The 16,150-nt window shown below is 43.6% G+C and overlaps 1 protein-coding gene across 10 annotated transcripts in view; it reads left to right on the top strand.

The window, feature by feature from the left end:
* ZMIZ1 (zinc finger MIZ-type containing 1) overlaps positions 1-16,150 on the top strand; it is a 359,666-nt gene that overhangs the window by 292,447 nt on the left and 51,069 nt on the right. For all 10 annotated transcript variants that reach the window (XM_040605424.1, XM_040605427.1, XM_040605425.1 and 7 more), the window contains one exon: positions 13,661-13,805. In XM_040605424.1, coding sequence (XP_040461358.1) covers positions 13,661-13,805 — 145 coding nt within the window. The remainder of the gene's footprint in view (positions 1-13,660; positions 13,806-16,150) is intronic.

Below are 16,150 nucleotides of genomic sequence, written 5' to 3'. Positions count from 1 at the left end.
TCCCCAGACGGTTAAGTAGCCAGGCACAGTCTGTAGGCAATAAATGCAACTCTCTAACCTTTCAGAAACCTTAGCTTTCTTTAACATAATTATCTTATCTTTTGTTCTCACCTTTCTTGGTTTTGGCCCTCTGTTCTAGCCACTTTCCCACATAATTTCTTAGTTTACATTGCTCAAATTAAAATTATTATCTGCTAGACTAACGTGAAAGTACTTATCAATGTATAAAGGAGAAGTTACCTTTTGTAAAGTACACTTAAAATGGTGTATATTAAAAGAAAAAAAAAAAAAAAAGGGATCAGACTGGTAGAGTTGTGTAGATGTAATATAAGAGATTCAGCCTTCCTGCAACTGAAATTGTTTACAGTATTTTCTACTGTCTTCAGTATGAGCCGGAGCTAATCCAAAATGGTTCTGACCAAGAATGGAGAATTTTATTTCCCATCTGCTTGGATAGCATCTTACTGTGTGTTTTACAGTAATATTTAGAGTTCTGATGTCCATTTTGATTCTTCTTATCCAGATGTGCCGGGAACATAAAATAGACGTGGTTGCTATTTAGACAGGATGTTTGCTCAGTGCTGGTGTAAACTCTGCTTTTCTACAGGCTGTAAAACAGAAACGCTGTCCCTGTGAAAAGCTCTGCAGAATTAACGGGGCTTGAAGTCTTGGGAAATCCTCTGGGTCCCTCGCTGCCCTCCCTCCTCCTTCCTCCTCTCCTCCTTGGTATATGCTCTCTTCAGTTTTAGCTGCTGAAGATGAAAATCTTACCCCTGATCATGTCTTGTGGGTTTTATAGTCTTGGATAAACAATGTTTTTTGTAGGCTCTATTGGTCATGTCAGGTTGTATTCTAGTCATTTTCCCGGAAGGCGCCCTGAGGAGTCACATACAACTCATCTGAAATGGTTTCCCATTTGTGTTTGTTACTAATGCTGTGGGATTGTTGAAGCATCCAAATTATGTAATTTTTTCTAAAAAAAAAAAAAAAATTAATCATCCTTTTGCACTGCTCTAACAGATTTGCTGTAGAAAATTGGTGCTAAAACCTGCTTCTGTGTGTCATTAGGATTGTATCATTTTCTCTGTCGTGCCAGTCCCCCGTCTGAAATGTTTAGGAGGCTGGGAAGGCTCGTGCTGCAGTTCTGCGCGAGATCGGAAAACTGTTCCAGCGTGTGGCATCCATGCTGTGCTGTCTGTCTCGCTTTCTCACCCGCCCACCCCTCCCCACGGCTGCCTCACTCGGGCCCATTCGCCTTTTCAGTGGCTGAGATAAGATGTCAATGAGAGGGGAGGGAGGGTTAGCAGAGCTGCCGGAGGAATTGATTCTTGTCTGCCTCTCCGAGCAGTCTGTCTGCGCAGCAGCACATGATACGGTTTTGCACAATACCCCACTAATGCCCTAGTCAGCAGCTTCCAAGGGAAGAGCAGTGTTGAAAAAAAAAAAATAATAGCAGTCCTCTTCGAGCCGCAGAGACTGCATGGACCAGAGCTAAATTTGGAAAGCTAAAGCTTATTTCATGCAAGATTATTAGAATTATTTGGGTTTCCAAATGCGTGCTCACACACATGTACGTATTGCTGGCCAGCTTTGCCACGTGACTCAGCTGGATCCAAATGCAGTTGTTATTTATAGATGGCAAGAGCAGTGATGGCATTATCTTATAGCACTCCAGTCCTGAAATTCTAGCACTTGTGCACAGGGAGAGGGGGCCAGATGCCCTCTGGGAGAATTTAGGCAGGCTGCTCTTCTGTAAATGTCCATAGGATGAGATAGTCACAAATAACCCTTTCCCTCTTCCCCATTTCCTTTTTTATTTTCAGGCAGAGAAAAGAAAGGTACTGAAAAATCAGCGTGGGCTGTGATTTCTCCTGACTTCTTCCCTAGATGCATGTAAAAAGCAATTAGCCGTGTTCATTTTTTCACCTCTCCCCTGTTCTGTAGATAACCTATTTCTACCTATGTAAAACCATAAACATTCCCCTGAAGACAAGGAAACAGCAATTTCTAATCTGTCTAAAACTAATGTTCGTACTTGGGTTTTTAGATAAAGAAGTCTCGTGTTCAAAACCGCTGTGTGCTTGTAGCTCAGCTAATTGAACTGAGGCGTGTACGTGTGCGCTGGAGCCGTGTCTTCGGATACCGCCTGTGCAGAGAAACAGCTGGCTGCTTTCCGCCTCTGCAGAGTGCCGTAGCCTTGGTGCTGGGGCCAGGCTCTGAGCCACAGCAGGGAATTCATCTAGCTGGAGGAAAAACACAAAACAAAACCAAATAAATGCTGGGGGGCGTGGATAAAAGAAGAAAAAAAAAAAAGAAAAAAAACCAGATAGGATTCCTGGTCAGGTTCACAGAGTGGTCATACAAAAAGATGCTTCAGCACAGCTGGGAGTGTGCAAGGCGCAGCGGGGCATGGGCACAGACAGCAGAAGACAAGGCTACCTGAAGGCACTGTTGCTGTTGAACACTGTACCATGAAAATACAATCAAAATAATCTGAAGATCAGGGTAGGGTTATTTATATGTTTCTTACTTTACACCAGCTTGAGTTTTCTGTGTGGCCCTAATCGTAACAGCATAGATGACATGATTCGCTGGGTTTGCTTTCTTGGTAATAAATAAAAGAAACATATAGTGCATGTTGTGTTTTAAAGGGTATGAGAATGCCTTAGCAAGGGCATCCATGGCTCACAAAGTCTGCTCCTTTAATGCAACCATGTCTGAGCTGAGAAATGCCCATTAACCTAATGGACGCAGCTAGAAGAAATGAACTTTCAGGGTATAGAAGCCCGTCTCTTGCTCAAATTAGTTACCAAGTTCCCAGTGCAGCTTGGGAACAATTATTTGGCATTTAACTTTGGTGTGTTAATTGAATGTTAATTAATTAGGCAGTTCTTGAGAAAAGGTGATTGGTACCAGAGGAGCAGAGCAGGTTGCTAGTAAAGGAAAGAAGATGACAGGGTTTGTGGAGTTGGTGGGGCACAGAGGGAAAAAAGAGATGTAATGACTTTGTCAGAAAAGTAAGGCATCAGCTGGGCGGTGAGATGGGAAACATTGCTGCCTTGAAATTGCAGTGTAGGCACACCTCTCTGCTCTGCATTGTTCAAGCAGAAATAGGTAAGTTAAAAACTCCTGTAGGCTGAGTTTCCCTTTGCTGATGTCCTTAACTGTTTTTATGTTCAGCACATAGAGATTATTTTGTACATGGTTGTAATTTTTCTTTCAGAATGAAAAACAAGATGCAAGGGTAGGGTCAGAGCACTTTCAGCTTAGTTCTAGTCAAGTACAAAGTTTGTATAGTGTGAAAAATGGTCGTGCAACCCCCAGCATAGAAAACTAACACATTTTTTTTCCTTCAGCCCTTAAAAGAGAAGTTGGCAAAGACTGTATTACATGAATCGTACAAAAATAAAAAAATTCTGAGGACACCTGATAAAACATTCTTTTCCCATAAAAATACAAAATAATGTAAAATTAAAGCAAAGAGCGAGACTGTAGAACCAAGAAGCTAAAGTTCCTAAAATAGCTTTTGGTCCTTCTCAGAAGTTCTGGCTGTGCAATGTTAACTTTGGAAACACGTTTCTGCTATAAATTTTGGTTGTGTGGTTTTTGTAATTTTTTTTTCCCTCCTTGAAAGCCTCTCCAGATGTTTTACAGTTGTTGTTTGAAAATGTTCCATGGCAGGCACAGAGACTGCGGGCACAGAGCAGTAACCCCTTGATGTGGCGGTTGTGGTTTTTCCTTGCAAAGAGAGGAAGGTGTATGATCCACTCTGTTCTGGGACTCGTTGTGTCACAAATGGTGTGACCTTCAGCACATCACCTGCTCTCGGTTTCTTTCATCTTTAAAACGTAGCCAGCAAGCCATGTAGCTGGACAGCCAGTGCAGCAGTCCCTGCAGGAGCTCTCCACTCTGTAACTGAGATGTGAAATATTTTTTACACTTCTGTTCTTTTTGGAATAATTATAAATACAAACCAGATTTAAATATTTTTCCGATGTGGGCTGTTTGATTGCAATTCCTTTGTTCACAATCATAGATTCATTTGATTGCAAAAGACTTCCAAAAGTCTTCTATGCCATGCCCCCTTGCCTGAAGAATCCCTGAAAGGGTTCTCCCTGGATGTTTATCTGACCTTTCCTCAGCATTTCCACTCATGGAAATTCCTCAGCTTACCCCTTAGGGTATTTAGGAGCATTAGGATGCTCCTATTACCTAACTGGTGTCTTTTCTCTCTCCTTCTTTATTATATTTTAGTGTTTCTACTGTGGATATGGATAATGCTTTGTTACTTAGTAAATTGGAATACTGCTGTCAATTTTCCTTCTTCAAAAAAAAAACCCAAGCAAAAAACCTCCCACAAACCAAAAGCCCGACACACACAAAGCACCCTACTCCATGCCATCTTTTCTTAGAGGTTATATTGATAGCGTTTTTTCCTAGTCATTCTGATGATTTGTCTCCCCCTTCTGTGGCTGTACATTGTGGTGGGGTAGAGAGGAAGGAGAACTGTGTGTCTTTGAGACTCGGCTTCCATGTGCACGTGGCTGAGTTTGGTGTGGCAGCACAGCACGGCTCAGCCTTCAGCTCTGCTTCTGAGAATTCCTGACTTTGGAGACGGTTCTCACCCTGTTGCTGGCAAGGTGCACAGTGTCATACTTTGTACGTGTCCCTGTTGGACGTAGTTTCAGACTGTTTCTCCTACTTTTCAAGATGGCTTCAACACCAAACTTCTGCAGTGAACTGATGCTTCTTTCCAGCTTGTATCATCTGCAAATGGGCCCAGAACACTTTGGTGGGTAGACTAACGGGGTCACAGCCTCCTTCGGGCATCCCCCTGCTCCAGAGCGGGGTCCTCAGTTGGTTGCAGGTGGGGACCTGCACCTCCATGGACCCCCCACGGGCTGAGGGCACAGCCTGCCTCACCGTGGGCTGCACCACGGGCTGCCGGGGAATCTCTGTCCCGGTGCCTGGAGCATCTCCTGCCTCCTCCTGCGCTGGCCTGGGGGGCTGCGGGGCTGCTGCTCTCACACATTCTGGCTCCTCTCTGCGGCTGCAGTCGCTGGTGTGCGGCGGTTAAAGGTGTCACCCTGCCCTCACTGATGGGCTCGGCCTTGGCCAGCAGCGGGTCCGTCTTGGAGCCGGCTGGCACTGGCTCCATCGGGCATGGGGGAAGCTTCTGGCAGCTTCTCACAGAAGCCACCCCTCTAGACCATGTCGTTGTCTTCCATCCGTGTCGTCATCCCCCTGAGCCTGGCCACGCGAACCCAATGCAAATATGTTCTAGCCCTTTATCTTCTGCATTGTGGCTACCCGTAAATGAAGCATTCAGTAATTTCAGACCCAGAACAAAGTCCTGCAAAGACCCATCTGGTAATGCTTGTTTCTGTTACTTACTATTGGTTTAATAGTTCAGTAAGCTTAAGTTTCCAGCCATTTTGTGTTGTCTTCAGCTAGACCTTATTTCCCTTATTTATTTGTAAGAATGTCATGTAAAGCAGCACTGAAACCTCACTAAAATCAAACAAATCTGTGCTCAAGGTCTCCTGTCTGCTAGCATAAAGAAGGTGCAGAAGAAGTGTGCGTGCAATTTGTTCCTGACAAATCCATTTTGGTTGTTACTCATTTTTTACTTTCCTCTTGGTCCTTTTGAATCATTTGGGTTATTTTCCTCAGTTGGAAACTGAACTTCCAATTTTGCAGTTATTCCTTTTTTTGTATTGAAGATAGCCAACCCGATTTTCCCTTTTTGTGACTTCCATCATCATACTGATTGTGCAGGGATTCCCCGTGTTCAAACTCTGGTTAAATGCCTCAGGTATTTTTTTCTAGGACTTTTGGGTGTTAGTGGCAATGTTAGCTCAGGAGTTGTTTGCCGTAGTAATTGGAGGGCTCAGGATGGATTAAGTGAAACGGAGCCTCTCACCTACAGGTCACCGCTTTGAACCTAGCCAAAGATGGGTTAAAGCGAGTGACTTCCACTTTTCAGATGGCTGTATTACATGTGAGATCTGTTGATGACTAGAACTGGCATCGCAAAATAAAAGCATACAGCAATAATGAAAGACACTGTTGTTTGAAATCTAAGCAGTGAAAACGAACAATTGGATGAGTAAGAAAACAAGGAGTCTAATGCTATTGGAGTGCATTTCCTTTGGAGAGCCGTATCCAAGATTCACTTGCTGGTGGCCTTTCACCAGCTTTGTCTTGTCTTTTTAATGGGGCATGTTTTCGGATGTAGCAACGTGGGTACAGCTAAGCCTAAATGAGATGCTTACGTATTTTATCTGGATCCATGCAGGGTGTTTTGTGCTTGCCAAATTGAGCCGTTGTTGCTGGGTTTGTAATGTATTACTTCAAAGTTAATGTAGTGAATCTGGTAAGATGCTCTGCCAAGTTTTGGCAAGTGTAGAAAGAAATTGGGGAATCCCGGTTCCACTGAAGTCATGGCATAAGGACAGCAGTATTCAAATCCATGTCTCTTGCATGTACTATTCCAATTGGCAAGAGCTTTTGGGGAAGCCTATATATATATATATATTTATATTTATATGTGTGTGTGTGTGTGTCTTTGTGAAGAGCTGAAGGTACACCAGTGCAAGCTGGACCCATACTCAAGACCAGGCTTTTACGTAGTGTCACTCTCATGCAGCAGCCTCGCAAGTGCATGCTAGATAACTCTGTCGTTCGCAGGAAGGGTTTTATTGAACAGAACCTCTGTTAATTAATTTGGTATTACATTCAGTTTAATTAGGCATTCCCCGGGTTATCTATTTTGCTACATACCTGTGTGGTGTTTGGCTTTTTGATGATAATATGTAACCGCATTATAGATCCTACTGGGGCAAAGCTGGGTATTTCTGCAGGACACAGCTGTAGCAATGAAGGAGGCATTGGTGATAAAGGGCATTTCTTGGAGATTGGAGGTAGAAACACGTACCATACCCCGTTTCACAGTATGGAACCGTGGGTGTTGACTTTGTGTTCCTGTTGCGATTAGCGGGGCGGTTCATGCCTCCCAGAGCAGGGTTTGAGCAGCCGCCTCCTTTGCTCTGCTGGGGAATTCAGTTCCATGCAGTTTGCTGTGTGGTCGTTGGCACTAGCACTTTTTAAACCTGCGTGCATTTGGAGGCGGTACACCTCACTACTCTACTAGCAGAGCATGTTTGTGTTGGGGCTTTTAACTTCAGGTGAAGTCAGTCGGTTTAATCCAGCTTGCTTATTCAGACTGTTTAAGCTAACATCGCTCATTTTGCCTGATGGAGAACAGCAAGCACAGTCCTCAGCTGCTCCAAAAAAGCAGGCAGCTGGGGTGTAAGCCTCCGGGGATGAGGTGGGAGCAAGCACTGGCTCTGTGCCGTGGGCCCCTGTGTGCAGGGTGGGCATCTGCTGGCAGCCAGGGAGGTGGGCCTGGGAGGAGGGGTTGGGTTCCCTGGGAGCTGCGGCGAGTGCGTGTTGAACAGCCAGACTGCTGAGAAATGACTACTTCTGCTTTGTAGTTGGCGTTATGTATACTCCTTTTGTGCACTCGGCATTGAGGCAGAGAGAGAGCAGAAGCTTGTGTAATGACAGAGGTAGGGCTCGTCTGTCGCAGGGTTAGGACACCTTGAAAGATCTGAAGAGGAGGGGCAAACACATACTCTGATTCTCTCCTAATGGATAGATCCGTTCTGTTTCCTTTGTGGCCTTGCTTTCCTGCCCTGACTGTCGGACGGGTTAGCCAGCCATTGCCAGGCTCTGCTGGAGTACTCCTGTGAGGAGGAGAGCTGCAGGAAAATCAGTCCTTGAAATAGTTTGAGATGACAAGTTTCTCTCTCTTTCTCCATTTCCCAGATCTTTAAAAGCAAAATGGCTTTCCAAACAGGAGGAAAACATCTGATTTGCTGCTTCCCAAAATTGTGGACAAAGACTCTGTCCTTATAATGCAATCAAAGTTATTTGTCTAACACTACAACACATTGAGCATTAGGTAGTTAACATTTGTCATATATTTTTCCAAACAGTATATAGTCTCCATTTTCCTGTGTAAAAAATAATAACGTTCTTAAATAACCAAGACAATAGTTATTTCCATTCCTCTCCTCTTCGCTGCTTCCCTTCCCACCCCACCAGATTATCTCACTGGATGATTTATAAAAACTGTATTTAGATTGCAGTCTATACGGAAGAGGATAGAAAGCCCTCGGTATCCCTGTATTCCACTCTATCTGGAATTCTCCATGTAAAAAATATGAATTTGTTTCTAGGAGCAATATGAAATTAGCAGATATGATTGTGAAAAAATGCTGTATTTTCTTACTTGTGCTGTAAACATCTTTTCAGCCAAATGCATTTCCTTCTGAGACACAAAACCAAACTAGCGAGATGGTGCTGAACAGATAGTTCTCCGAATCAGACTCCTCCTTTTTTCCTAATATTTTCATTGCAGTGAGTAAGAACTACAGGTCTGCCAGTCTGCCTATTGAACTATCTACTGCAGCTTAACTGCAGCAAGGAAGCGGTAATCCTATTGTGCTCCTCCAGCAGTCTCCCGGGAAGCAGAAGGCATTGAAATTACTGAGCTGTTGTCCTATCCCCTCCTCACCTGTCTTTGTGGCTGTAAATACAGTGTCTGCCTGTAAATAACAGTTTGCTGCACCTTTAAGCATGTTTCCTAACAAGAGGCAGCGATTTACTGAGGTGATAAGCTGTAACTAATACTAGGGTATCATAATAGGTAAATAGATTAGCACCGCGCTTCTCTGTATTTTGCTTTCTAGGGAGCCCACTGGCTCATTCACTTGGAGATGCTTACTATGGCACTTTGCACCACCGAGTTAAATCAGTCAGTTACAGGATTGCAGCTATCGGTGCTGGTGTGGATGCAGCTGATGAAATGCATTAGTGAATCTATGGGGTAGCATTGATCGCTTAGCCTGTTTTCCTTCCGCTTTCTGCTCCCTGACCCAAAAAGGATTGTAGTGGGCTGCACTGATATTGGATGCTGTGGCTATAAACTATCCTTTGAGCTGCGTCATCGCATCCATCACATAACTGTTGCAAGTACGCCAGCATCATTTGTCGTCAAGAAGTAAGAAGCGGTGTGGGCAGCCTGGACGTGATCCCTGGCTTCCCCCAGCTCGAACTTCTTGGTTTTCCTAATGGAAGGGCCCAGTGCTTCCGAAGTGGTTGTGATGCTACTGCTGGGTGAATGGGCTCACGTGGCTCTTCGGGATGGGAAGGTGCCCTGGAGCAGGGGCAGCAGAGGCCTTTGTTCCCCTACTGCCTGGCAGGTTTTCAGCACAAAAGGGATCTCACAGGAAAGGAACAGTACCAGGGATGAGGGGATGCGGCTGATCCTAATAATTGTGTCGATCCTAATAATTGTGTTGTAAATCTTGCAATATTTGGCACATTTTTAAAGACCTAGCTCCTAGAGGTGGGGGATTAAATAACAATTGCTTCCTTTCTCTTTCAAACAGGGCTTAGCTCTGTGGTTGCAGAGGAATGCTTGAAATGTGACTCCGGCTGAAGGGAAAAAAAATAAAAATCTTTGCCTTCCAGCCTTCTTCCCTTTCCTTGTCCCCAGTGTGGATACATTGCGATGTCTTATGATTTTTTCAATGAAAGCATTTAAAACTATTGGAGGCATCCAGAAGAACATAAAGTGTGGCCAACTCTGGGTGTGTGGGAGTATTTATGAGTATTTTAAGGAGAGGTCGGTCACATTCTGTGCTGAGACACACTCTTGCAACGTCTGGTCCTCTTCAGAGGAAGAAGAAACAAAAATGGGACCGCGTAGCAGCAAGCTAAATATCTCTGAACAGGTTTTTTCTCTTGCTTCCTTAGGGAAACCCCTTGGGCTACTCTAATTGAAATTTCTCTTCTTTTTACATCTTCCTGTTTTTCTCTGTTTCACAAATGTGAAAGCTGAGGCTGCTCATTTCTGTGTTGGTTTCTTAACACAGTCATTGTTAGCAAATCAGTATTGATTTATTCCTATGAAAATACATCAACGCTTAAAGTAAAAGGCAATCCCATTAAGAATGATACAGGTTTTGCAAATGGAGAAAAGTAGGTCAAATATTGCACCAATCATCCCAGAGTGTGTCCCTTTAAGCCAAATAAATGTGTGAATACACTTAAACTGTCAGCATTCGTTCGATTGCCATTATTATGCGTCTTTTGGCATGAGCTGGCAGAGCCCTCTGTGACTGAACAGGGATTGAAAATGTCAATTGTGGTGTATTAACCAGGTTGTATTTTACACCTTAGCTGCGTTGGGGGGGTGCATTTAAGGATTTTTTCCTTTCCCCCCATTGCAACAGTTGATTTTGACTTGAGCAGGAAAGCCACATCATTATATGCAAGGGACATTGTAGCAATGCAGACAGGAGCAGGATTTAAATCTGATCATTAAGCTGCCGCAGCAAGAGGCTGCGAGAGACAGTGTGGATGGTCCATCTGCAAAATCTGTGCTCCTGTTGTACAAGGAGGAGGGGCAGAGGGGGGGAGAAAAAGCAGCTGCTTGGCTGTGCTATGAGAGGGAGAGACTGACTGTTGGCACCATCTGTAGCTGTCCTTTGTGCTTGCTGCTTTATCTGTTCATTATAGTATGATACAGAATTTCTCGTGCTTTGAGTGTAAATGAGTTGAGATGCGCCTAATACTGTCAGCATAAAAAGCAGTAACTAAGTACACTAAAGATGAATAGTGTAATCTGTAAATTCATTTCGAGTTTGTTTCATCTTGCTTGAATAGCCCAGGAAGTGATGTTCTCCAGAAGCCAGCTGTACCAGATGTGTGTGTGTGTGTATATATTCATCTTACCAAGCGGAGGGTGGAGCAGTGGAGGTGGATAGGGCAGGGGAGAAGGGAGACCACCATTTCCAGCAGAGGAGTGCAGACTCCTTTAGAGGGTTCTTGCTCCTGCTGAGCTGGGTAGACGGGGACTGGTAACTCCTACGGCGGCTACAAACGTCTCCGTTTTCATTCCATGCACAAACACTGACACAGGGAAGAGAGTGATTATTATACATGGTACATGAGTCGAAATGTCCCCGGGGAGGAAAGGTTAAACCTCTCTGTAATGAGTGCTGTGATAGGGATGAGTAAATTTGCTGTTGTATACCTACAGTCTCTTAGTTCCTAAAAACACGAGTCTTCTCCAAATAACTTGTAGAAGGAAACAGCCCGGCTTACCTTGAGGACCTGTTTGTTCTGTGATGGTTTACATTTCACCTTTATAAATGTGCGTATTGGATATCAGTAATAACAACAACTCATTAAGATCTTCTCTTGCCTCCACCTCACCAAAGCATATCTCATTGGCATATTCCTTTTCCGGGAGTTACTCTGCTTTTTTTCCAAGCAGGTTTGGCTTTTGTTTGCAGATTCCTGCCCTCAGACCCATTGGGTTGTTGCTTTCTATCCTATTTGTCAAGTGCATATAGGTGCACAGAAGGAGCAGCTCCCTCCTCCTGTCAAAGCCTCATTTAAGATGGACGATTTCCATTTGATGCCGTAGTAATTACACTCGGTTGTGGAAGTGCTCAGCATCCACTATTACCCCACCACGGCTGCGTTTAGCGTTCGGCAGAACGCTTTGTTCGTGTTTCTCAGAGCTCAAGTGGCCATGGTGTGCAGGAAGAAACCCTGCGAGGCAGGGATTTGTATCTCCAGGCAGCTGGGAAAGGGGGAGGGGGGCCTTTGTCACTGACACATTAGTAATGATATGCCAGGGATAAAAGGTGAGTATAATTTGATCAAATGCTTGTTGACAGATTCCTTGGCTAATAGAGAAGCAGCTTAGACTGACACTCGTTGCTGGAACGTTTCACAGAGCTCAGGGGATTGCTTTCTGTAGGCTACATGTGAGGCTGACAATTTCCGAGTGACCATATTTAGTCCCATAAAGAAGCGGTGTCCCCTTTTTGTCACACCAGAGCTCTAAAATGCCTCCCTAAACACCACACTTGACCTTCCACTTGATAAATGCAATGAAATTACTACCTCTCCTTTGTCCAAATGTGTGATTAATTCACAGGAGTGGCCTGGGCTTTAAGTATCTTTCTTGTGTAGCCGTTAAACTTCAGCAATTCCAATTGTTTCTTGTACTGAAAAATCATATTTGTGGGTGTTCTTGGCAAAGCGGGTTCCTTTTTTTCCCCATACAAATATGACTTTACAGTTAATCTCCTTGGAATTTGTTCTAAGCATGTGTTAATACCAGTAGCTACCTGTGAGTAGCTGCTGGAAAAAGAAGGTGGCGTGTCCTGAAATGATACTTTGCTGCTGCTTATGATTATGCTATTTGATGAAAAGACAACCATTAGAAAAACAATAAAGGAAAATAAAAGCCTCAATTTTAGAGAATTCTGCACTTGTCTCTTTCAAACTAGCAAGGCTGAAATTACATGTAGAGCTCTCCTACTCCAAACCACTGTGGCAGCTTGGGTTTTGAGTAGTCTTCTGGTTCTCACCTACTTGTGCAATCTGTTGATTTGTGTTCGGTTCATAACACCTCAGGAAAACACTTGGTTAAAAATTAAATACGAAGCGTTTTCTTGTTCTGAGGGTTTTGTAAAGCATACTTTAAAGAAGGAGAAACCCCAAGCGCTTCCACTTGAGAACATTTCTTCAACTGCAGAATTTTGCAATTAGGCTGCACTTCGTTCCGGTGAAACTCTTCACTGCATCATACCTTGGTGACTTTTTACCAGAGCCACTTCTGATGCTGGAATCAGAGGCAGCTTTGAGGCTCAGTCAGGGGCTGCCGGAGGCTTCGGTGGTGCGCTCACAGGAGCCAGATTTCACCCACCGTCACTTTCTGGGGCTCTGCTTACTGCCAAGTAGGTGGTTTCTGTAACAGGGGCTGATCTTTTCCGAGTGTGGGTGGGTAAGGGAGAGGCCACGTTTTCAGAGATAATGACCCCTTTCACGCCTTCAGAGGGAGCTGCAAGCTTTTCGGCCCTCTGGGAAATCTCTGCATCTTCATAGTTCATAAGCGTGATTTTCCTGTAAGCACAGCATTACCCTCATTGACCAGAAGATTAGGCACATAATGGCAATACACATTTAGGGGTTGTGCTGGGTCAAATATAGATTTAAGTGCCTAACTTTGTGTCCATACATCAGTGTGGCCATGTTCTCTTTATCTATTCAAGACTGGTAGCTGATAGCAGTTTTGGAAAGGAATTCCTGCATGTGGGTTTCTCGTCATGCCTCTCCAATTAATCTTTTGCACAAAAATAGCCGAACAGAAAAGAGATTTTGTTGTTCTTTGCTCCCCTCTGTGAGTGATGTCTTCTGTATGTTTTTGTTACATTTCTGTTAGTGTAAAATGAATTCTTCTTTGTCTTTTTACACTCACAACAGCTATCCCATGTCCTTGTGCCTCATCCATTCTTCATCTCTGCACCGCTCAGCTCAGAGAAGTTCTCTCGTGCCTCCTGGGCTGTGCAGAATGTTTGAAACTTGTGTAAAAACATTATAATGATAGTGTAGGGCAATTACAGACTCCGTTTGATTGGATAATAATGTGAGTGGTGGTTCATGGACAAGCTTTTCACTCCTGGGGTTTGGCTGTTCAGATGGTGACTCCCGTTACAATAGCTCGCGCCTGCACTCGGCTGTGCCGGTTCTTCAGTCGTGCGCTTACTGTCATTTTGTTCTGTTTGCACAGCACTGCTTTCGTCGTGGTGTGAGGAGCTGGGACGGCTCTTGCTGCTTCGCCACCAGAAAAGCCGGCAGAACGATCCTCCAGGGAAGCTACCCATGCAACCCCCCATGAACTCTATGAGCTCCATGAAACCCACCCTCTCTCATAGGTGAGTCTCAGCCCAGCCTGTAGGAGTGGCAGTCTGTACAGATGTACCACATGACAGGTCTAGTAATTGAAATGCTTGTTACCATTGAGGGAGGTACTACACTGTTTCATGCGCTGAACAGCACTGCAGACAACAGGGGATCTGTAATTACAGCAAGTACTGAATAAACTCAGGTTTTGTCTTTGCTATTGCCTGGTGCATAGTGAAGCAACGCTTTCGTTTTCAAACTTGTGCTCAGATCAAGTGGCCTTGCTTTCAGACTTCAAGTTGTGCCCTAAAGATAAACTTCTACAACATGTCTCTCACCAGACGTTTTCTTACTCTTCATTTAAATACAACTGGCTTTTTTGAGGTTGAAAACATTTTGCTGATGTTCTGGTTTGTAAGTGTCGTTTGAAATGTACACAAAGCAATTGTCTAGCGGCTGTAGCTGTAGATGGGAGAATGTCCTATACCACCTGATACCAGGTGAGAATCACAAAGTGCTTATGTTAATATAGAGAAAATGTGAGCATTAAGGGATGCTAGAAGAAGCTGAAGATGTGAAGCCTTGATTACCAAATGAAGTGGAGGAGCAGTATTTGTATTTCTTGTCTGTAGAGCCTAGGTCAAGGCCAAAACTGAAGAGTAAGTGTAGACAGGATTAAACGTTCATTTCGCGCTCTGTGTTTCTGGGAGTTCTTTTTAAGCCTTTCTTTCCCTCAGGATCACATTAAAGAAATCACAAATAGAATAAATTGTTGTTAGTGTAGGACACTTTTGTTGGTCAAGGATTACAATCATGCAGATGAGGCTAAATTCCTAGTACCTAGATTCAATAGTAGCATAAGTAACCTGAACTTCTGTGTTAGAATTGCAGCTTAGGGACATCTTTGTACCAGTGCATCTACATGTGCGAATTTGCCTGGAAACCACTTTTGGGGTTGGGTTGGGGTTTTTCTCCCCTTATTTTTGCTGTATTTATGGGAAAACCATGCAAATGCTATGCCTTTTATTACAGCCCTCAAGAATAAAGTCTTTTTTTGTAGTATGGCTAATAATATCACTGATTTTTCACAGTACCTGGATAGCCTCTTTTTTTTTCAGTTGCTTATGAAATGATTGTAAACACACTTTAAAAAAAAACAACCAAGAAAACTAGGAGAAAATCTTCTGTTCTGTAATAATTTATTTTTACACCTGGGAGAAGCTTTGCAGAAGCCAAGGTGAAATTAGTGGCCAGTCTGCAGAAAAAGTGTGGTGCAGTGTATACACTCTCTTAGGTACAGTTTTGTAGTCTTTAGATGCCCGATTCTCGTACAACGTTTTAGCCTCTGTTCCCCTAGAGTCTATAAAGTAAAGATGAAAGCACTGTACTATCTCACAGGGGCCGTGTGCTACGTTACTAGATAGGTACATCCCTTTTCTTTCATGGCCATTTTCCACAGAAACTCTGTCACATGTCAAAAAATGAATACTTTCTTCTGCTAAACCTAAACACCAGCGTTTCTGGCAGTACCGGATTACCCAATATTCTGCTTAATGGTAGAACATCCTGCCCAGCATCAAACAGTCCCTATAAGTTTCTCTCAAGTATTGCCCTTGAAATGCTTTGCTGAGGAAGGCACTGGGAGTCAGTTCTGACTTACTGCTGTTTACCTGTGAGATGCCCTCTAGAAATGTAATTTCCATGGCATAACTTCTTACCTGTAATGGCTGCAGCAGCCTCTTTGGGGTTTGGATTACCTGCATCGCTGCTTCAGTGTGTGCTGTTGTCTCATCTGTAATTTAGCCATCGCCGTGACTGCTCAAACTCTCTCAGGAGGTACATTAGGACGAGGTATCTTGTGGCTCTCCAACTTCTTTTTCCAACTGGAACTGTTTATTTTCATGGATGTTTTTTAATCCATCTGTAAGGCAGTAGTGAAGTATGGGGTGAAGAAGAATTGAGTTTTCTGTTTGTTTGAATTCAACAAAAGATGAAGAGCCGTTAAGTAGAATCTTAGTGATAAAGCTGTTGATGAAGCAACATTTGTATTTGCATTAGAATACATTTGGGTCAAAAGCTTAGTATTAAAGTTCACTGTATCTTATCTGTAATTCACAAGGTTTTTGTGTGAATTCAAACAAACTGAGAAAAGGAGTATGCTTTGCATTTCCTACAAGAAATTAATGTAGCCAGCAACTTCAAGTTTTATGAAAGAATTAGATACGAAACTGGAACAACCAAGAACCTTATGTAGCTTAACAGAGGGAATATAGGATGTATGTCAACTACTGAATATCACTAGACAAAAAAACCCTCTTCCCCTGTCGTCGGGCTATCTTGAGTACTTCACACGGAGCTTTTTCTGCTGTTGCTTTTA

This window comes from Falco naumanni, chromosome 9 (genome assembly GCF_017639655.2).
Source record: "Falco naumanni isolate bFalNau1 chromosome 9, bFalNau1.pat, whole genome shotgun sequence".
Lineage (NCBI taxonomy): Eukaryota > Metazoa > Chordata > Aves > Falconiformes > Falconidae > Falco > Falco naumanni.
Note: the sequence above shows the minus strand (reverse complement) of the source record. Positions and strands in the feature narration are given on the sequence as shown.